This window comes from Gallinula chloropus (assembly GCF_964237585.1).
Source record: "Gallinula chloropus genome assembly, chromosome: Z".
NCBI classification, from domain to species: domain Eukaryota; kingdom Metazoa; phylum Chordata; class Aves; order Gruiformes; family Rallidae; genus Gallinula; species Gallinula chloropus.
In genome coordinates this window covers 61954386-61976760 of record NC_140089.1, presented here as the reverse complement: position 1 = coordinate 61976760, position 22375 = coordinate 61954386, and the positions used below count along the sequence as shown (strand labels likewise).

Genomic DNA, 22375 nt, shown 5'->3' with positions numbered 1-22375 from the left:
AACCCATGAGCGTGGGGATTTTTCCCTTCTCCTTCCTTTCCCCCTGAGGGGGAGGGGTGGGCAACTGGCCACATGGAGCTTAGTAACCAGCTGGTGTTAAACCGCAACACCAGATACATCAACCTCAGACATCATGTGCTCCAGCCCCTTAGTCACCTTCGTGCCCTTTACTAGATTTGCTGCCGTTTGTCAATGTCTGTCTTGGCCAGGAGAACCCAGCACTGGTCATGGCTCTCCAGATAGGACTCAGCAGGGGTGAGTCGAGTAAGGATCACCTCCCTTAACCAGCTGGCAACTCTCCCCCTAATGCAGCAGCCTCAGAGGCTGCCTTTGCCACAAGGGTGCATTGCTGCCTTGTAGTCAACCTGCTATCAAGCAAGATGCCTGGGTCTGCATCTGGAAAGATGTTTTGTCTCTAGTCAGTGTTCATCCTGTACCAACACATGGGATTACTCCATCCCAGATGCAGAACTGTGCACTTGTTTTTGTCAAACTTCCAGGATTTTTTTTTTGAGACCATTTTCCCAATCCGCAGAGGTCTCACCAGCACATTGATCACCCCTCCTCATTTGGTGACAGCCAAAAATTTGCTAAGCGGGTACTAAATCCCTGGGTTAACTTCATTAATAAACATGTGAAAAGTGGTGATCTCAAGATCCATCCCTAAGGGAATCTCCTAATAATGTGTTCCCACATGGACATCATATCACTGATCACAATCTTTTCAGTCAAGCCAATTTTCCACCTAGTTATGCAGTCTATAGTCACCAATTCAGATGTAAAGATACTATAGTCAGTGCAATCAATGTTGAAGGCCTTCTAGATGTCAAGGTAAACAACATGCATTGCTCTCATCATAAACCCATCAGGTTGGTTAGACACAATTTGCCCTTGATGAATCCTTGTTGGCTGATCCTAGTCACCTTCTTGTCCCTCACTTCTTGTAAGTGACTCCAAGAGGATTTTCTCTATCACCATCTTAGAGACAGTGGTGAGGCTATTTTGTAGTTCTCTATATATTCTTTATTGAAGTGGGGTGTGAGTTTGCCTTCTTCAAATCATTAGGAGTTTCTCCTGATCACTTGTGACCTTTCACAGGTGACAGAAAGCTGACTCACAATGACATTGACCAGCTCCCTGATTTATCAGGATTTATTCCATCCAACCCTTGGATTTATCCTATCTTATCTCATGGATTTGTGTATATCCAATTTGCTTAAGCACTTCCTAATTCTATTGTGCTTTGCTGTGAGTAATGCTTTATTCCTACAGAGTCTGCTGATAGCTCAAGGACTTTTTATTTCAGTTCTGGAAAATGATGCACACGATTTGCCTACAGTGTAAGCAATTGCAAATTCCTTACAGTGTGCTACAGACTCCTGAAATCCAGGACATCATCAATATCAGCATGACAGAAAGCAAAAATTAAAAGTGGGCAGAATAAGATGTGCAAGTATAGGCTACCATTTTAGCTAAAAAGAAATTTACTGTCATACCACTTAGTGTCCCCACTCAAGTTCTACCACTTTTGCTAACAAAATACTCTCCGACTTCATAATGATGATGGAGACCAACCTTCACTGCTTTATCACTTGAAACATGGTTATTATCCCACAGCTGTCACTCTTTGAGATGCTAAAAATCTTGTAGTCCTTCTCAAAGAGCATATGGCTCATGTTGGATATGGCTGCTTACTGGTACTCTTTTCAGCTGAGTTTAGCTGGATTTGCAACTAGGCAAGGTATCCACAAGTACCATTCCCTCCCTCCCTTCCTTCCTCCCTCCCTTCCTTCCTTCCTTCCTTCCTTCCTTCCTTGGACAGTACTGTAAGTAGCACAAGGCTATCATCTCTCTGTTAGATAGTGTGCAGAAAAAACACGGGTCCCACAACAATTCTGGCAGGTGTTTTGTGGCAGATCTGTCAAGTTCATCTGCAATTTGATCTGTATATGACTCTACATGATTCTGATTTGTTATCATATCAACCAAGATAAGGGACCACATGCAGTATCATACTGCATCCTGTGAGCTTCACAGAGCATACTACCAGGACAGCTAAGGAACATATCCTTAGGTGCAACCTAATACCATGTCCCTGCCCTCTTACATATGATGTAATGCACTAAACATATCCCTCATCTCACAATCTGGCACGTACATCTGATGCATTCAACAAGTACAAATCTGAAAGACTTCTCTTCAGTGCTCTTCGCCAAGTTTTGACCCTGCCAGTTCTTGAGACTTGACAGAACCACAGAACAAGGCAATAAGGCTGTACATTGTTATCCTGAATTACCTGCCCAAAGAACCACCAGTCCCCTCTTCCAATTGAAACTCACCTTCTCGGAGTGCTGCTGCCAGTAATGAAGCAGCCTGTGGAGTTTCTCCAGAATCGGGTTTGATAAGCAGGTGAGGTTCTACATGAACATCCACAGACCCATTCATATTTCCCAGTTGTGCATAGATATGCAACTTCTCTTCCAAATAATTACAGATCTGCTGGTCCTGGTTACTCAGTGATTCTGCCAACCAAAATCAAACACTGCATTCACACTTTTTATCCTGCAGTTAAGACACATTCCCCATTCATCCTTCTAATCCTTATGCCATATAGACATTGTTAACTCAAGCGGCCATTGTTAATTGAAGTGGCCAGGAATCAGATTCATCCCATAGTCTGTCCTAAGGAAAGGTGGCACAGACCCTGACAGAGGACCAGGCCAGTGCCCTACCCTGATTAGGTGGCCTTGGCTGTAAGGTCTGAGGCCCTCAGCTACCTCCTGTAGCAGTTGCAAAGATCAATACTGGAAAAGCACTTGTCTCCAGCGACCAGAAGATGCACTGATTCAGTGCCTCAACCTCAAAGAACACCTACTGTCAGCAGAGAATGCCTTTCCATGTGGCTCTCTACAGGAAGGACATTGCTGGAAATTTTCTCCACACAGAAGTAAAAAGATGTGGAAGTTAGGTGTAGGGGGAAGCAAGGAAGCAGAATTTATCCCTATTAGCTACATTTTCAAAAAAAAAATAATAGCAGCAAAGGATGACATGCCATAAACAAGCACAAAGTCACACAATTAGTGAAGATTTGAGGCATTTCCACAAACATGGAACTACCTGGCCTAGATGCTAAGCTGGGAAATTCAATGTTTATTCTGAAGGGGTTTTTTTTACTTATGGTAATCTAACAAAAATACTGTGTTTGAGGAAAAAAAGGTTCTCTTTCAATAAACTCACATTATACCACCAGACCACCCCCACTTTCCCCATTGTGACTCCTCCTATTGAGCCACCCTAAGCCAACCAGTGTATGATTCATTCACCCTGAACTCTTGCGATGCAGAGTTACATAAGAGGTACCTTGAAATTTCTGAATTCTGGATGCTTTGGCCTCAGCAATACGTCTGTCCTCATCAGATTCACTCATTTTTCCTTCTTCTTCTTTCTCTGGACAACTTCAAAGATTAAAGACAAATAAAGGTACACATCATATACTCCACTTCTGTACAGTGTTACAATCATAATAAGCAGAACACAACATCAATACCAACTTTTGTTACAATCTGCCATTTTTCCACTTCTTTAGAAGCAGTAACTGGACATAAATCAAACTCTCTTTAATTCTAGTAAAGCTGCACTGTGCAGCAAATGGGTGGCTGGCCCTCATGCAGTTTTGCTGTAGTAAGCTTAAGCTTGAGGAGCTGTGCTTTCCCTGCCATTCTTAAGGAGCTGACACCAAGATACAGGCATGACAGGGGATTTGACCAAAATAGTTGTATGGACACCTGCAGAACTCTGGAAAACATCCAGTGCTAAAGGCAAAGGTGAGAGAAGTTTACAATGGCTGGTAAGAACATCTAATAGTGATCACAAAGGGTCTGCTGATTCAGTGGGAAAATAGGAGTAATATGGGAAGTTTGGCAGAAGTGATGATGAGGTTTTCTGGGGTGTATGAAACCTAAGCTCAGACGAAAACCCAACCTCACAGGATGGATTCAGTGCAGTACAGAACAGAGAGCATCCTACCACAAATACCCAACCAACCTCCTGTCTGCTTTGGACTACCTGGATGAAAAACAAAACCCTTTTAATTTACCTTTCTACAGCATCCTGAATACGCCTCATCCAATTGTTCCGTTCCTCTCTGGAGTTGGTATGAACCTCATACATCTCAGGCCCTGCAGACGACGCGCTAATTAGAAACATCCCTCTTTCCTCATTGGCTACTTCTCTTACTATAAGTCTCTGAAGGGAGATTACAGAAGGCTTCTGGTCCTGGAGGAAAAAGTCACAGAACAAATAAATAATAAAGAACCGTCTTATAAAACACCACACCGTTAGAAGAGCACAAATTTTCAATTAATTGGACTAATTCTTGTCCTGGTACAGTCAAGACTACTACAGTTCTCATCAGGTTTAAGAGGCTGTGAGTTTTGAGTATTCAGACATCTTTTTAAACCATTTTTAAAAATACATAATAGCATTTAAGAACAATCAAAGCACTGGGTATATGCTGACAAGTAAATCCCATAGACTCAATGACACAGGAACAGTATTCATATAGTATTTATACTTATATAGTTTGGGAACTTCTCTCCATAACCTTTCATACATTTTATGTGTGTTCACTACTACATTTGTGGTTTAAATTATTCTCCTGTTTTGTTTTACAGAACCAGAAGTCAGAATTTATTTTAGATAATTGAAAGAGCCTGCTCTACTTCCCACCTTCATAATCAGATGAAGCATGACACTAAAAATATCATTCTGTTATTTTCATCCTTCTTCCCCTCAAAATGACTTAATTTTGAAAATAAACTAATTTTTCCATATACTGGTATATTACTGTTATGAATATACTATAATAATTGGTGGGGGGAATTACATTATGTGGGAATAACCTAGGAAAGGAAATAATTTCTGAGAAATACACAAATAAAACCACATGTGAACATTCAAGCATCTAGCATTATACTTACAACAGCTGCAAAGATGTATTTTTGGTCTTTTTCTTGTAAGAACAGTAGCATATCAGTTAGAAGTAAGGCTAAAGTGTCTTGAAATGAGAAAATAAAAAAGAATGTTTTTTAAGTTAAAGTCATAACAAATACAGTTAATTTCTCCTACTATCTTTTACAAGGGAGAAGCCCTGATCAATAAATATGCTAACTAACGAGGAAATCCCTCATTAGCCTAAGGTCTGTATGAAGCAACTCCAAACCACTCACAGTCAACCTGGCAAAGACCATCCCACATAAGTTTTGTTTTGCCTATGCTGTATCATATATTTACAGCACTGCATTAAACTGGTAAAAGTATTTTCAGAATAATAACAAACAAATAGTTTTATAAAGCTGTACAGCAAACATTGGTAATCTCCAAAAAAACCCAAACCCTATGTATGATTAACACCAAAAATCAAATTCTGGGCTTGGATGTAAAAATCAGGCTCCAAGCAAATGTGGCTTCAGATTTTGTTTTCCACTGTGGGTGACCCACAGGACATGATTTTTCATGCATTATGTTCAAGGGTTAGTATTGTGAATTATATATATGATTATGCATTATGGGATGAAACTGCAAACCAATGAAGTAAGAGGACGGGAACTGGAAAAAGAAATGCAATTCATGGCTTGTATGTGAATCTGTCCTCTTAGCCAGATGGACAGTGGATTACCCACAAACCATGGCAGCTTCTGGAACTACTCTTCTAGCAATTAGTGGCATATTCTCAATACCATTACCTTAGAAATCCATGTTTGCAATACAACATAATAAAGTATTTCCATTCTTAAACCAACCAATCTTCATATGTCATTTGCAATAAAGAATTACAGCGCTTTACTGCTCAGATGTTTGTATACCTTTGAAACGACCAGTTGCTGTCTTCCAGTACACTAAACCCTCATGAAGAAGTATCCTCTCTTTCTTCATCAAGTCTTGCTTCCTGAAAATATGGCCATTTTTCAGCTTTGTGTATGTTTTGTTTTCGGTTCTACTGAGAAATTCCAGCAGCTTTTGCTTTTTCTCATATTCATTCACTTTCAAATCTACTGCTGCAATCATGTCCTTAATTAGACAAAGGGCTTTGCATAGGTCTTTATGTTCTTCTGTTCCTTCTGTATGAAACAAAAAATAAACAACGTTAGAGTAGTCTGCATATTCAAAAGAAGATATTACTCCTTACTTTCTGGGAACAATCAACATAATATAAAGCTGAAATTGATAAACATGTTCTTTTAAGTTGAACCTGGCAATCAATTTACTAGAAATATTAGAAGCATCTGCCTTTGTTTGACTTGCCTATTAAAAGATGACATGTACTTCAGATTTACTCATTGGTCAAAACAACATGTTGAATAGTTTCTGACATATTTATGAGCTTTTAGCATTTAAAAAATTTACTGGCTAAGTAAATCATATGGTATATTATTCTTCTGGCTCCATTTGGGGAGCAATATCTGTAAATTATTAGTATTCCTAAAATGCTCCACAAAATTCCAGAGGTCATTTAAGCTTTGTTTGAAAAATTGGAAAGTAACTCAGGAAATATTTGCCTAGCCTTGCTTATAAGAGACTCCACCAGAATTAGTTTCAAAGAAGGTGCAGATGCCTGATTCAGTTCACATCCTCTAGTCAGTATCTTTTTCTAAAACAAATATGCTCTTCTGGACTTCTGTGACTTGTAATACTGGAAACTTTCACAGCCCAGCCTTGATAAAGGCTACATACACTAGAAATGCACTAGTATTCCAGGTATGAAGCAACGCTCTAGCTTTTATTCACCTTTGGAGTACTGCAATATCCTTTCAACCAGAACAGGGTATTTGGTGATTCGCTGGGTAACAAGCAGAATGCATTCAGGGATTTCTCGGCGTCGTGCCAACAGGTTACTATTTCTCAGCTGCACAGACACAAATATACCTTAAGTGATAACCACATATTAAAGCACCAATTGACTAATAAGAAATATGATCTAAACACATTAGAATAAGTTAGAAAAAATAACCCACTGGGTTATATGAACCATCCCCAAGGAACAGTTGCTGCACTGAGGTATGAGGTGTACTATAACAGGAACATGTGTGTAATACACACTGGATGCCAAAGCTTTCTAAAATTTGAAAGAAGAATGTAATTTATCAGCTTACTGGTTAAGGAGGAAAAAGCTTTGCCATTTTTATTACTTATTAAAAGTGAGTTACTGAAGATAATTTCAATCCTAAATGTAAGTAAAAGCTACGTATCTTTTTCCTAAGCATTTTGTCAATAGTGATCATGTTTCCACATAAACTTACTTTAATAAAATTCTGGAACTTTTTGTTTTGTTGCAACTCTTTGAAGAGATTAACGGCTTCTTTGTGATGGCTGCAAAACTCTCCATATATTTTCTTCATTTTAGTTGCATTTTCCTCTGAAAACTGAAGAAATTAGTAAGTGAATCATGCTCAACATCGTACCTAACAGGAAACTGCATTTTTTTAAATAACGTATTTTGTACAAATGTGGAACTTTCATGCTACTTGTTTCTCGGGTTCTCTGAATTTGACTAACAGGGCTTCTCATTACATAATGAAAATGGGCTTTTTTTAAGAACACAGAGAGGAACGTAAACTGGAGAGAGCACAAGTGACCTCCACTACATTCTTGCCAATAACAGCTGGAATGGTTTGTACCAGATTCACCTCTTTGCAAACACAATCTCTTTGAGTCTTACCTGTATTTGTCTGATCTTTACACTGCTTCTAGACAAGATAATAATTCATTTTATTTCAGTGGGGTGAAAACTGAGTGACTGAAAGAGAAAAGCCACATTCTTCTGTTTGCAGGGAACTGAAGTGTGACCAGCAAGGTGTTAGCTAGCTGTTCTATGGTTACCATATGGCTGTCACCACACCATCTCTAGAGAACATCAATTCAAGATGCACCACGCCAGACTGCTACATTAAATAAATGTGGAGTTTCTTTAATATAATCGATCAATTCTTCATATCTCTGTTCAGCTGTTAAAAAAGTTAATAAATTGCTTCCTTTTTCTGCAGTACATGGTATGATACGGGCAGCCTACTACCGTGAAAAGGACCATGTCCATAACTTTCCTTGTTACTTGTGGTATACAGGTAGAAGTTCATCTCAAGTTCATCAGAGTTACCTGTCAGTAATGATTTTCTATCACTCCTATTGTACACCGCATTAATCTGCAGGGGGCAGTCTTTGAATTTTATGAGGCAACCATAGCTCTCTTCTTGCCCACAACATTTTTAAAGTTAATAAATAGTTTAGTCTGGGAATCTTGAGTAGGTAAAGGATTAACAGAGCTAATGCCTTTACCTGCTGCACAAGGATGTCTCCAATTCTGCTGATGACAAAGTTACGTTCACTCCCTGCCTCACATGATTCCTGCCGTCTCTCCTTCATTCTACAGAAGAATTGCCGATGCATCTCCAGTAGCTCATCTAAACAAGGGAATATTTTGTCCACTGTACTGCGATCCAGTTGAAGTTCTTCCTTCATCCCTTTCCTGAATATTTCAGACATAATGAGCAGGGTATGGATGTGATGCACTTCTGTTTGCATCAACTCTGCGGTATGAAAGAAAACAGCATAGTATAATAATCACCTGAACGTTTTGCATGTCTTCTAAGACAGACTTTAGGATCATTCAAATATACAGTCATAATATTTTTTACTGCATGAGTCTCAAACCTAATAGCTTATGTCAGTAGGAGGACTTCATTTATCTGGCTCTGGCACAGTTCTCTCAATTGTACCGCACTGAACTATCTGAGGTTGCAACTGCTTGAATTAGGTATTGGAGGAGGTCCCTTCCAACCTCAAGTGTTATGTGAGCAGCATAGACATGTCTCTGGTAGTCACTACTCTCCATGTCTTCAGCTCTAGGACACATCATAATTTGAAACAAAAATATTCTTTGAACTTTCTTATTATTCTGAGTTGAACCACTTGTTCTTCTGGACATAAGATGTATAGACTTCCTCTCTATTTTCTATTCCAAACTGTTTATAAACCTACACAAAGCTTTGAAATACTGACCAAAAATGACATCCTGCCTCTTGATGATACCCTTTTCTTGCTTGCTACAGAATGTTGGATCCACAACAAGACTCCAGGACTCTGCTTCAAACTCTTGTGCATCTGTACAGAGATCAGTCCACTGAGAGAAATCCACATCATCTATGACAAAACATGTATCTCATTAATACCAGCATATGAACAGTACAGGAAGTCCCTTTACACATGCAGAGCTATTCATATAGTAAGGGGGACACATCACAAGCATGAACTTTAGACAAGGTTTCTGCAAACATTGGCAGTGGTTTTACCACTAAGAAGCATGCCAGATGTTATTATCATCAGTAAAGTGTGGAGATGCAAATGTGATGGCAGCAGCGGTGAAGAAAAAAAACACCCTCCTCTTCTCAGATTAAATTCTTTTTATACTTCTCTGCTTGAATACAATTCTTAAAAGTTAAAAATAAAATCCAACACCTTCAAAAGTAGCCTTGGTGTTGGAAGGACACTGGCCATTTTACAGATGTCCAGTGGGAGAGATCTGCACCATCCTCTGTAAATGCCCTCCACCTTTGAAATTCATCAGCATGCTTAGCCACAGAAAAAGGCTATTTCTATTCACTTCACAAGGATATGTAGCCATTTTACGATGGCAGTTAACCAGTGGGAGGTAACATTTTGGGTCTATTAAGTAACACAGAATTCTGTTTTGCAATGTACACTGTCAATGGAGATGATTAGATGAATGCACAAGAAAAACAGAATGTTGTTCTGGTTCTGCAAGGATGCCAGTACATTTATCCCTGTTATTTTAAAGTGATAACACTGTACAAAAATATTCTAAAGGTTATTGAAGATTTAGTTGCAAGGGGAAAGGAAAAGGTGTATTTTAAGACTAATGAGTCTGATTGTACCATTTTAATGAGGGACACAATCATAATTAAAAATAAATGATCTTCTTCTAGTAGATGAAGTGACCACCTATATTAACTACAAGTTTTTCTATTTTTCATTTTCCAATGTAGGTTATAAAATGCAACATCTGTGTAATGCTTCTCACCTTCCGTCATAAAAGGATCCATTGAAGAAAAAGTCCCTAATGCTTGTAACATCTCTTCAGACCGTGACCTGGACCTCCAGGTGCTTGTCTCAGAGTCTTGTTCAGAAAATGGCACAGATCTTCTACAGCAGAAAAAGAAAACCCCACATTTTTTTTTAATTGTTTCAATTTTCCTATAAATCCAAACCATCTATTTAGCGCACTTCCCCAGCAGCTGCCCTCTACCTTTCAAAACTGGCACTGGGGACACTTTTGGACAAGAAATGGGACTGCTGCAAGACTTCTCTCCTTCCAGCAGATAGTCCAATAGGCACAGAGGAAGAAGTGTGCGCTGAGGAGAGCACCACTTGTGAAATGTCTCCGGGCAGGGAGTCTGCAAGGCAAACCACAGCACATTTTCACAAACAACGCAGAGCATGTCATTGGCACGCACAGTTATACTGTGAAATGCTAACTGGTGTGCAGATAGGCCTATGCTGGGTATCAATGCCTGCTTGCCATGGTACAAGACTGTAATAACTCTCCCACAGAATAAAGATAAGCGTGTAAGTAAAGTAAAATAGCTCCAGCATGGATATTATTGATAAGAAAACAATCTCAAATCATTTATACTCTAGCATTGCCACCCGAACACAGGAGACCCAAATATTTGTGGGTCAGCTAAATGTACATGACAGAACCAAGTACATTTCATCTTATTTCTCACAAAACGTACTCTCATTCGTTTTAGTGTACTAGAGACACACACACTCTTTCTTGCAGATACTGAAATGAGAAATAGAAACACACAAATGATGTAGTAAAGCTCATGTTGGCCGTCCCATGATTTTTAAGCAAGGTTAACTTAGAAGCACTAGGTTTGCACCTCCTAACTTACTTGTTACACCAGCTTGGGGTTTGTTTTTATTATGGTATCTCTCCTGGGATTTCTGAAAAGAGAAATTATTTTTTTTTTTAATTGCAATGAAATCATACCTGAGAATGCACTGACTAGTCAGTAACTCACTGCCACGTATCATCACACAAAACGGTCCTGAACTACAATCCTGACTTCTGGCAATAACCAGTAAATCCAAGTTTACTAGTTATTGGTAGATAACAATATTCAGAGTAGAATGATATAATTTGTACTGCAACACAAACCCAAATCTGTTTATCTGAAATGAAGTCACTGAGTTACAGCGCTCTACTTTCTGTGTATGAGTATTGCCTGTGACAGCTGGAAGAAAAGGGCTCTAGTCTCCTCATAACCCATCAGTCCCAATAATTAGAACAACCAGTTCAGCTGTCCTAATGCTGTAAAGTTGCTCAGAAATTTGCATGACATTATCATGCAACAGCTACAACCGAAGTAAATAAAAACACCTGATTCATGTCAATTTTAAGACTTGTTTAGCCTAAAAAGCCTGTATGGAAAAACGTTCTCCCTGCAAGCCACCATGATATGAAACCCAGCTACACCAGAAAACTCCACAAATTTGAAAATACCTGTCTTTTTTACATGTATTGCTGTGGCATGCTTCTCTGCAAGTTCCATTTTATTCCATGAGGGCAGAAGCCTTACACATCTATTTTTGAAAGCAATTTCTTTGTCATAATAACCTCACCATGCCTTTGTTCCTACTTAAAAGGAGGTGGTATCCATCAGCTCTAGTGCTAATTTTGTCATGTCTGGAGCAGTAGTTGAATGCTGGAAGTGACTGTCTTGGCAGGCTGAGGAATCTCCTGCTCCAGAGATTTTCCATTAAAAAAACCCCATTTTTTTACTTTTTTCATGGACTAGATCATCTCTCAAAGTCCCTTCCATCTCTGCTTTTCATTATGTATGGGATCCCACTTCCTACATAAGGGGATATTTGGGGTTTTGAGGAGCCTTTCTTTTTAATCCTTTTCGGTTTCCTTACAGGCACATGATTTGGCCTCACAGCTCTTCAAAAATACAAATTTATAAATACCTCTTTATACTAATTTCTGAACCTCTTCTAAAAACTGTTGTTAAGTGCAGTCCTTGCTCCAATGCTGACAGTGAACATTTTGACATCCCTGCAGCCCTCTGCACGCAGACACTGGGTGTTGGCGGGCTGTGTGTACTTTCTTTTTTCCTTCATGGTGTTTCTAGACCTTTTGGAAAGCAGGTATGCTCTAGTAAGAATGGCGTAGTATAGGAACTTACCTTGGTGCACACTGGAGCACACTCCTTGCAACTTTTATGCACAATCATGTTGCAATCTGAAAGAGATAGCACATTTCAAAATCTGACCATCCCACAGTGTCCCCAGCCCAGAGAAATCTTTATTCTGAGGCTTCAATTTCTTTCCCTCCTCCATATCCACTTCCTACAGTGGCCCTTAGGATGCTCTCATGTTGCAGTCCATGGCTAGGAAGGAGTCTTGCCTAACGTGCTGGGGCTGAGATATGGCTGTGGTCCTTTCTGAAGACGTCGCCTACCATCCTTCTTCCCACTGCCTTGCCAACCTCAGCTTGTTATACAAACCAGGTACCACCAAACATAGGCAAGGTTTCTTCTTGAAACAAAACACTGAACCAGAATCCCAAAGCAGGATACAGAAGACTGTACGGTCACACACAGAAGTCAGCCAACTACTTACAGGAACACTGCAGTGACTCCTTTCCTAGGAGAGCCTTTTCACAGGCCATACAAGGAATAACTCCTGAGAAAGTCCTGCTTGTAAAATTGTGCTTGCTCAGTTTTTCTTTATCTTTGGTATCTTTATTTTTTGTCTTCATCCCCAACAGCAGAGGCAGGAAAAAGAAAAAAAAAAAAAAAGGGATATTAGAAAAAAGAGAAACTGATTCAATCTTAAAAAACACTAACACATTCCCTTTTCAGAACAAATTATTCTAAAACATTTATTCCCAGGAAGACTTGTAACAGTATAATTTACTGTTACATACAACATCACTTCCACCCTAAGAAGGTGCAGGCATTGCTTTCGCTGACAGCTAAGTGAAAGCATTATCAAGGAAGACCAGCAGAAATACATTCATAAAGCTGCAAAAAGGAAAGGGACAGAAAATAAAACTTAAGAACTGCCATTGACGTGCTGCACATACAACCAACCAGTGCCCACATCTCCTGGAAGCATACACACAAACCTATGTCTCTGCAGTTAAAGCTGCAGCTATGCAAAGCTAGATAGCTTTTGATCTTAAAAGACTCCAGATATAACTTGGGTTTAGTGACTGTTAAACTGAATAAATTCTGCCTATTTTTACAGTACTGACAGTTAATCTTCAGGAGAATGGCTTATGTATGGCTGCTGGACCAGACATGTATGTTTGCAGCCCATTCTGTCACTTGTGAAGATATGGTCTCAGCCAACCATCTGCACACCCATTCAGATGACCTAGGGCATAGGAGAGCATACTAGAAAGTCTTCAAAACTGCCAGAAGGCCAACCAGAAACATCCAGTAGGCCAAATTCATCTCTCCAGATGCTAATTGATGCCATTAATCTAAGTTTCAGGCATCTCAAAATTAAACCATATATGTTGCAATCTACCTTTCGTAGTATGGATGTTTGACGCTGCAGACCTCAAATCTAAAACTTTTTAATGCTAAGCAATACTTACTCATGCAAGAAGTCCCATTAATTTCAAATAAGGCAAATTCAACAGATTATGTGCCAATCTAGAAGCTTCAGACTCATGTACTTATTGAAAGTAATTTCTGAGAACAGACTCATACCTCTTTATTTAAGAAAAAAAAAGGTATTTCTTAAAGGCAATTCATGCATTTAAACTTGGGTTAAATCACTGAATGAGATTATTAATAGCATTTTAAAAATGGCATGGTAAATACTTGATATTGTTCAGCAAAGGCTATCATTTAAAAGGACAGCTGTTTTTTACTATGAAGGCCATTTCAGTGTACCCTGCATATGTTTAAAAATTAAAAATAAAGATCAAAGTTTCTTAATATTACTTATTGGTTTTGTAATAAACAACTTATATTTACATTAAAATTCACATTCTCATCAATAACCAATTTAATTACAGCTAAATACATAACACAGACATAAATCCCTAGTTACCTTGCACTTATTCCTTGTGCTGGTCATTCTGTTCATCAGAAAACTGAAAGTCCGACTCACTTTACATTTTTCAGGTTCATTTTTTGAGGGTACAGTATATTTATTCCATTCATCCTCATGAATCCTAGAACAAGAGACCAGTCGATAAAAACTCATTCGAGTGGGAACAGTCTCTTTACACAGAGCAGAACAGGGATGGCGCTTGTTTCACCTAACACAATTTTTATTAAGACTAGCTGACGTTAATGAAAAGACTGCAATGCCTCTTTCTAGAAAGGAGTAACACTAGCCCATGGAGTGCTCTGAACATGCAACATGTTACAAGCTTGCCTAGATCACAGCTAGTTTCAAAAGTGCTCTTGCTTTTACTACAGTGTTCTGGATGTCATAGCGAACGGGAGCTCCTGAAGTGAATGGGAGCGCATCCCTACCGTGCACATCCTTCAGTGGTGCAGAGCAAACCTCTGCTGCACGACCTGCGAGGCAAGGACATCATGCAGAAAGCCAGGCTGAGCTCAGCCACGGGGTTTAAGAATGGGTTTACAGACCCCCTGGCCAGGCAGTGCTCCCCTAAATCTCTGCAAGAAACCCCGGTGCGAGGTGTGCCGAGGCTTCTTCCCCGTTCTGCTCCCTAGATGGCATTCTTGCACAGACCTGCTCCCGTCGCCTCAAAATATCCATCCATACCTTTTCTCCCGGGACTGCTCGAGCAGACTGTACGCGCGCTCTGCAAGACACAAACAGTTACCGGACACTCAGTTTGCAAGGTCGTCAGGTTTATTTGAACCGGACAACCTCTACCAGGCCATAAGCTTGTTGTTAAGGCATTTGCGATGTCATTTGAACATTAGGAAAGCAAAACCATATATATATACACACATTAGAAGCAGCTTTTGCTATGGTAAAACCTCTGCCTGTTGTGCTCTGTTTAGTTGACAGAATCTGCCAGAATTAGATGGGTATCAGTAAATGCCAATCTCTGCAGCAATCTATTATAAGAATAATGAAAAATATTTCTTTTGTTTTTCTTAACAATCCAGACTTCAATGACTCACACTTCATTTGCTTTGTACATAATTGGTTGCAAAATATCTTAATGACATACTTCTAACACTTGCAATTACCTGTCTTAGGCAGTTTTATTTATAGTATTAAAAAAATTTAAATCTTAATAAAGAGGGATAACACTATTCTATGTACTGCACAGGGTACAGTACATAGAATAGTGTTAGAATAGTAACAGGATGTGTTCTAGGATGTGTAACAAGTTCACTAACGAGAGGATTCAATGAGATACTTTTCAACTAACTACCTAGAAAACAAAATAAAAGACAAACAATTAAGTTGGGTTGTTTTGGGAGGGAAAAAAAAAACCACCAAACCAAAACCCCAAAATCCCCAAACAAACAAAATCTAAACACACACACACACACACACACACACACCCCGCAACATTAGAGACCATTCTAGAATTTCCAAATCATAAGCCATTCCATTTTGCAAACATTTTTTGCAAAGGTGCCACAGGTATGGTTCAGAAAGATACTCAACACCTCACAGCATCAGACTGTGCCTTCTTTAAAGTTAGACACAAAGTTGAACACCTTTCACTGAATCAGTATGTCTTCAGAGAGACTCCAGGTTAGTGAGAGCTAACATTTACCAAAGAAGCAGCGAGACTGAAACGGCATTTCAGTTAGTTGCCAGCCACAGGATGCTTTTGGAAGAGATAAAGGCCATGTACCCATGACACGTGAAGACAGCCTCATGTAAAACAGCACTGAGGTACTTGCTACAAGGGTGGAGTAGAGACACTGATTTAGAGAGTGAAAGAGCCTGAAGGAGGGATCGACCACTGTTCATGAGCGCACCATCTACAGAGCAGAGACAAATCTTTTACTGTTACAGACTCGTAATACCTTCCCTCCAAAACAAGCAGGTAGCTGGTTTAAACCTGATCGTACAGAAAAGCTTCTGTCAGAAACAGATTGTGACTTTCTACTTTTTTCTGACACTTTGTGCAAGAAAAACTGTCTTGTTGCCATGCTGAATTCATCTGTTTTGGCTTACATTTCATTCCAATGTACAAAGTCAGATGTACCTCCCCTCCTGCATAGCTAAGTCCTGAGTAACATGTCCAGAGTGCTGGCAGCCAAGCAGAGGGGAAGGCACAGGTTTTCAGTGCACAGACACGTGCACAGACCCAGACGCAATCCTGCTACAGCCTGCAGAGATTAGGACAAAGTAGCTGATGCAGCTTCTTGGACAAGGCTCTTGGGCTAGTCCAGTACCCAGACACAACTGCTCAAAGCCAGCGCAGCTGTGCCTGCCTCACACAGTAAACACCATTGACAGCTGCCAAGCACCCCATTCAGTGCTCCTATCCTTGCAAAGATGTTGGCAAGGAAAGGATGAGACAAGAGGTGCTGGTAGCAGGGAAGCACCAGCAGGAACCTCAGCAGACCACCATCCTGCCTCCCAGAAACACACAGCATCTGCAGCGTAGGCTGCAGAACAGTCAGTTTCCAAAACTTGGACAGAAAATCATTTCCACCTTCTGCACAAGACAACACTGACTGTGCCAGGATGAAGGGGAGAGAGAATGAACAGGACAGGCCTGAGCCTGGATCGGGTCAGAGCAGGTAATGGTGTCTGGGTGAAGCTTACAGGCTGTGGCACCAACAGCCCCTTTGCTGCGAGGTGAAAGGAATTCTGTTTTAAGCACATGCCATAGTGTTTTGCTGATCTGCCATCCTCTATTTCTGTGACATGGTTCCTTCTTTTCCTTCTGCCTTGTATTGTCACAGACTTCTCACCTCATCTGTTGAAAATAAATGCTCAAAAATACATTGAGTGGTGGGGAAAAATACAACGCAACTGCAAGCTGCAGTACATACTCCTCTTTACACAGGGACATGAAATCTTACAGTGAATTTGAGCAACCACAAAAAAAGTTATTTGCTGCACTGCTTAACACTGTTTCTAAAGGAAAAAAGATGTCTGCAGTCACTGTATGTCTGGTGATCAGCTTTTTCCATTTGACTTCCCAAGAGCTTTTGAATTTAACTGGTTTCAAAGTTAACAATAACATTTCCACAACTTCCGTGTGTGTTCACATTCTGTGCCACAGAATAACAAAACCATTTGGGTTGGAAGGGATCTTCAAAGATCACCTAGTCCTAGCCCCTTGACATCAGCAGGGACGGGACGTGTTTCAGTAGATCAGGTTGCCCAAAGCACCATCCAACCTGTGCTTGAATATTTCCTCTGATGGAGTATCCACAACTTCTGTGGATGTCCATCCAGTGCACTGTATCCCACATGTCCTGCCTCTTGCTCAGGACTACTGGAAAGGTAAATGTATACTGGAGGCACACACAAGCTGCAAGTATGGCAATGGACAGGGTTAAGGACAGAGGCCAAGTCTCTTGAAGTGCAAGTAGTTTATAAAGTGATGTGATCTACATGAAAAGCACGGCATATGTATTTCATGCTTCACATGGTTTTCAAATATAGCCCACACCCATCACTGCAAAAGCTATGGGTTGTTTTCTAAATGTGAAAAGAGGTGTCTAGAAATAAACCGTGTTAAAAACATTTCATAAAAAACTGCAAGCTTCTTGCAGAGACTCCACTTGATGGAGAGGGTTGGTTTTGCTTTCCAGACTGTGGAGATGACATTAGCCCATCTGTGTTTCAGAGATTCCCAGGGATCTATGAGACACTGGGGCCATCTGCCCTCTTTGACACTTCTATTATGATATTCTGAGCTTCCTCGCAGTCTCTGCCAGGTACTCAGCAGGAGGCTGGAGTAAGGATCTTTCCAAAAGATTATTGTTCATGCTTGGGGTTCTTTTTCTAACTAATGCTCTCCCAGCTTGCATGGGAGATCAGCTGTTGTTGCAGCAGAGGGTATGAAGGGTCAGCAGAGTGAGAAATGATGGTAGGGGTACCCAAAGGCATCTGAACCCTGCTTCACACACACTGACAAGGTCTGTGTACAGGACAGGCCTGAGTAAAGCCATCAGCATGGGGGCTGGCGCAGGCAGGCACGGGATAGGATGGGGCTGAGCAAGTGCAAAGAACTGACCTTCATTCAAATCCCCAGCTGTGAAATCCTGAGGAATTCGAGGTCTTCCTAACAAACCTTTAGGTGAGGAGCAGGAATAGGACCGTGACCGAATTCCAGATGCTGTGCATTCCTAGAAGAAATTGAAGCAAATTAAGACTTGTGTCATACAACATTTTGTTGCATCAGCACCAAAGTCAAAACACACCGGGGACAGAAGATCTGGAAGAAGATGACTGACCAGATGCATACATTTTCTTGGCCTCCTTAAAGCTTTAAGTTGAAATACAAATTTTGACAACATCGTTTGAATTTTTACAAAGTCTGTCACACTTCCACCATGAAAAATTCTTGTATACAGCAAATAATTTGTGGGTGAAAGTTAGACTTCTATTTTTCTACCATTTGGTGGGAAGCACCGTTCAAACTGTGCTGCTGGCCATTATGTAAGATAACCAAGCTATCTTCTTTTACCACGGGAGACATTAATTTTAGTACTTCAATACCTCAAGAACATTTTATGTAGACTAATACCCTGCCTTGGTAGTTATTAATGTCACAGTTTCCACAGAAAAGAGTTATCCACTTTCATTTTTCTCTCTCCTTTCTGCATTTTTTAATTATTGTGTGTGAATAGATGTTCTAGTCCTCAAATATGTCAATGGTAAGACTTGAAAAGAAAACCCCTGATTTTTAATACAACATTTACATTTCAATAAAGCCTAGTCCTAAACTCCTTATCTCATTCTTTTCAAAAGTAACCCTAACCAAATTCAGTGTCTGCACTCTTTTCCTCTCTTCATCTAATAATTTGATGAAGGTCAGATAAAGCTCTACACTGGCAAGAAGTCTGTCTAACAAAACCATAATTCCTACAAATCAAAAATAAACCTAAGCATGCATCTGAAGATCTCAGAAATGGCAGCATAATGAAATACATAATGAAAATTACTGCAGCAGGATACTTTAGAAAAAAACAGTGAAGAGGAGAGATTTGTACTGGCCAATGCACAAAACCAAACTGAATTTCCCAGAGAGTAGCAATTGCTTTAAACAGGCAGCAGGCTGGTTTTATACTTCACAAACCCATTGCCCTTTCACATAACTACAGCTGGTTAAACATTTCCTCGCTAAATGTATTTTGGTTAGAAAAAGCTGATTCACTGAACCCAAGATATTTCCTTTGAATTGCTTCTGACAAATGACACTGAAGCGAATCTCTGATGGACCTTTCCCATGGCTGCTGCTGAGCCCAGCCACAACTGGGAGCTCCAGCTTCACAACCCCCTGCATGCTGCTCTCTGGAGGGACTAACACTAACACTGCCATCTGGGAACTCACTTTTTCCTCTTCAGATTCAGATGTTTCTCACATGTTTTCAGTGAATTAGTTACAAGGAGAACAATCCAAAGCAAAGATAGTATCAAATACCTTGGGCTGCAGACTGGTAGGTATGTCTAATCCGCCTCTGTCACATGCCATGGCCTCTGATGAGCCAAGGGGAGGGTAGTGAACATGGGATCTGTCTGAAACACCTCCGCCTCCACCATCTACTTCAAGGTCATCAAGACTCGAACTGAAGCAGACAACAAAAAACTTTAATTCCCATGAATTCTAGTAACAATCCATCTCAACTTCAATGCAACAAGCAAAGTCACTGCTGTATACTCTGATCAGTGACAACCCAAACCACCATGATTATGTCAGGAAAGTCACGCTCTGAGTCCCCTCTCAGGTTTGCAGTAGCCTGGCCAGGTACTCAGTCACTCCACACAGGACTTGTGTGACCCAGCCTTGTGGATCTGCAGTACAGACATTTGCATCCCTCACAACCACCCAGACTCCCACACAGTCAGATACATGCTAAGGAGAACTGAGACAACCACCTCAGATTTCAGTATTAAGATATGTGGGTGTATATCGATATTTTGACCGTATATTTGAAATATATGATGTGGCTATTCACAGACATCTTTTTTCTTACATCTGTGACTTGACACAGGATGGGAAACTACCAAGAGAGAAAAAAGACGGCATGAGACAGTTTATGAGATTCATTTACAAAGATATAAACTTAAAAGCATCTAGGACAATAAACAGACTGAAAAATCTCTGTCTAAATCAATACTTTAAACACCTAAAGACTCACTGATTGGCTGGGGTTTTGAGCAGGTGAATGCAGTAAGGTCTCTCAGCAGTACCAGGGTTACCCAGGATGGGCCCCATGAGCTGCCAGAGCAACTTTGTGGTCTCTTCATCTGAGTGACCAGAAGGAATGGTTGGCTGCTTGCAATCACATTCCAACCTTACAACATAAAACTTCAAATTATGTGTGGTATTTCTAAATAGCCAGAGTTCCTAGCAGGAATAATAGCACAGCAATTCCTTCACACACCACAACTCACTTTGTCAAAGGGCAAATCTACTGATACTGTGCAAAACTACTTCCTCATTACACTTCTGGAGACTGTATTTCACAATGTTTCCTAGTGACACCCTGTGTGATGTCTCAGAAATAAGTTATTTGACTCCATTATCAGTTACTGTCATATATTTAAACTGGAAAAGCAATACATGTCTATGTCAATAGACAAGCATGCGTGTCTTGCTGGGGGGAAATTACCTAGGCAATCTTTCTGACATAAAAAGCTGGTTTAAAGTTCTGCTAAGTAACCTGCTACATCACCTCAGATACTTCAAGGATGGTGCTGCAAATACTATGTGTAATACTTGGATCACCTCCAGTTGGCATATTAAGGTCAATCGCATCTCTCAAAATTCATATAAACTCTTACAGCTCCTGGAGAGGCTGGAGAGCTGGGCAGTAAGAAACCAGGTGAGGTTTAACAAAAACAAGTGTAGAGGTTTGCATCTGGGAAGGAATAACCACTTGTATCAGTACAGGCTGGGGGATGACCTGTTGGAGAGGAGCTCTGTGGAGAAGAACCTGCGGGTCCTGGTAGATGACAGGTTGGCCATGAGTCAGCAGTGAGCCCTGGTGGCTAAGAGAGCCAATGGGATCCTGGGGTGCATCAGGAGGAGTGTGGCCAGCAGGTCAAAGGATGTGATCCTCTTCCTCTACTCTGCCCTGGTCAGGCCCCACCTGGACTATTGTGTCCAGTTCTGGGCTCCCTGGGATAAAAAGGACAGGGACCTCCTGGAGAGAGTCCAAAGAAGGGATACAAAAATGATTAAGGGCCTGGAGCATCTCCTGTATGAGGAAAGGCTGAGTGAGCTGGGACTGTTCATCCTAGAGAAAAGAAGACTAAGGGGGGACCTTATGAATGTTTATAAATATCTTCATCATGGGATGCAGGGGGAAATGTCCAGCCCCTTTTCAGTGGTCTGTGGAGACAGGACAAGGGACAATGGCTGCAAGTTGGAGCACAGGAAGTTCTGCACCAACATGCGGAAGAACTTTTTCCCAGTGAGGGTGACAGAGCCCTGGGACAGGCTGCCCAGGGAGGTGGTGGAGTCTCCTTCTCTGGAGATATTCGAGACCTGTCTGGATGCCTATTTGTGCAATATGAGCTAGGGAGCTGCTTTGGCAGGGGGGTTGGACCTGATGATCTCTCGAGGCCCCTTCCAACCCCTACGATTCTATGATCTCCTGGACAGAGTCCAGAGAAGGGCTACAAAGATGATTAAGGGCCTGGAACATCTCCCCTATGAGGAAAGGCTGAGTGAGCTGGGACTCTTCAGCCTTGAGAAAAGAAGACTAAGGGAAGAGATCATATTAATGTGCATAAATATCTCAAGTGTGGGACACAGGGGGAAATGGCCAGCCCCTTTTCAGTGATCTGTGGAGACAGGACAAGGGGCAATGGCTGCAAGTTGGAGCACAGGAAGTTCCGCACCAATGTGCAGAAGAACTTTTTCACAGTGAGGGTAACAGAGCACTGGCACAGGCTGACCAGAGGGGTTGTGGAGTCTGCTTCTGTGGAGATATTCAAGACCTGTCTGGACACCTACCTGTGTGACCTGTCCTAGGGAACCTGCTTTGGCAGGGGTTTGGACTTGATGATCTCTTGAGGTCCCTTCCAACCCCTACGATTCTGTGATTCTCTGATAAGGAATTTCTTCTAGTATGTTTACTGTCTGTAGAATATTTTATTCTAACAAATCTGAAAGTTTATTCAAAATAGTGCTGAGAGCTGG

The 22375-nt window shown here is 40.8% G+C and overlaps 1 protein-coding gene across 1 annotated transcript in view; it reads right to left on the bottom strand.

Moving 5' to 3' along the window:
- Window positions 1-22375, bottom strand: part of ARHGEF28 (Rho guanine nucleotide exchange factor 28) — a gene marked incomplete at its 3' end in the record, with an annotated part of 127340 nt that overhangs the window by 27360 nt on the left and 77605 nt on the right. The window contains 20 exon segments of the mRNA XM_084278063.1: window positions 2340-2522; window positions 3361-3455; window positions 4097-4275; window positions 4980-5056; window positions 5865-6119; window positions 6787-6904; window positions 7299-7421; window positions 8332-8582; window positions 9055-9195; window positions 10094-10215; window positions 10319-10466; window positions 10971-11022; window positions 12267-12322; window positions 12703-12835; window positions 14149-14272; window positions 14836-14875; window positions 15812-15927; window positions 15929-16022; window positions 18239-18350; window positions 19649-19793. Of these exon segments, the coding sequence (XP_084134189.1) occupies window positions 2340-2522; window positions 3361-3455; window positions 4097-4275; window positions 4980-5056; window positions 5865-6119; window positions 6787-6904; window positions 7299-7421; window positions 8332-8582; window positions 9055-9195; window positions 10094-10215; window positions 10319-10466; window positions 10971-11022; window positions 12267-12322; window positions 12703-12835; window positions 14149-14272; window positions 14836-14875; window positions 15812-15927; window positions 15929-16022; window positions 18239-18350; window positions 19649-19793 (2564 nt within the window).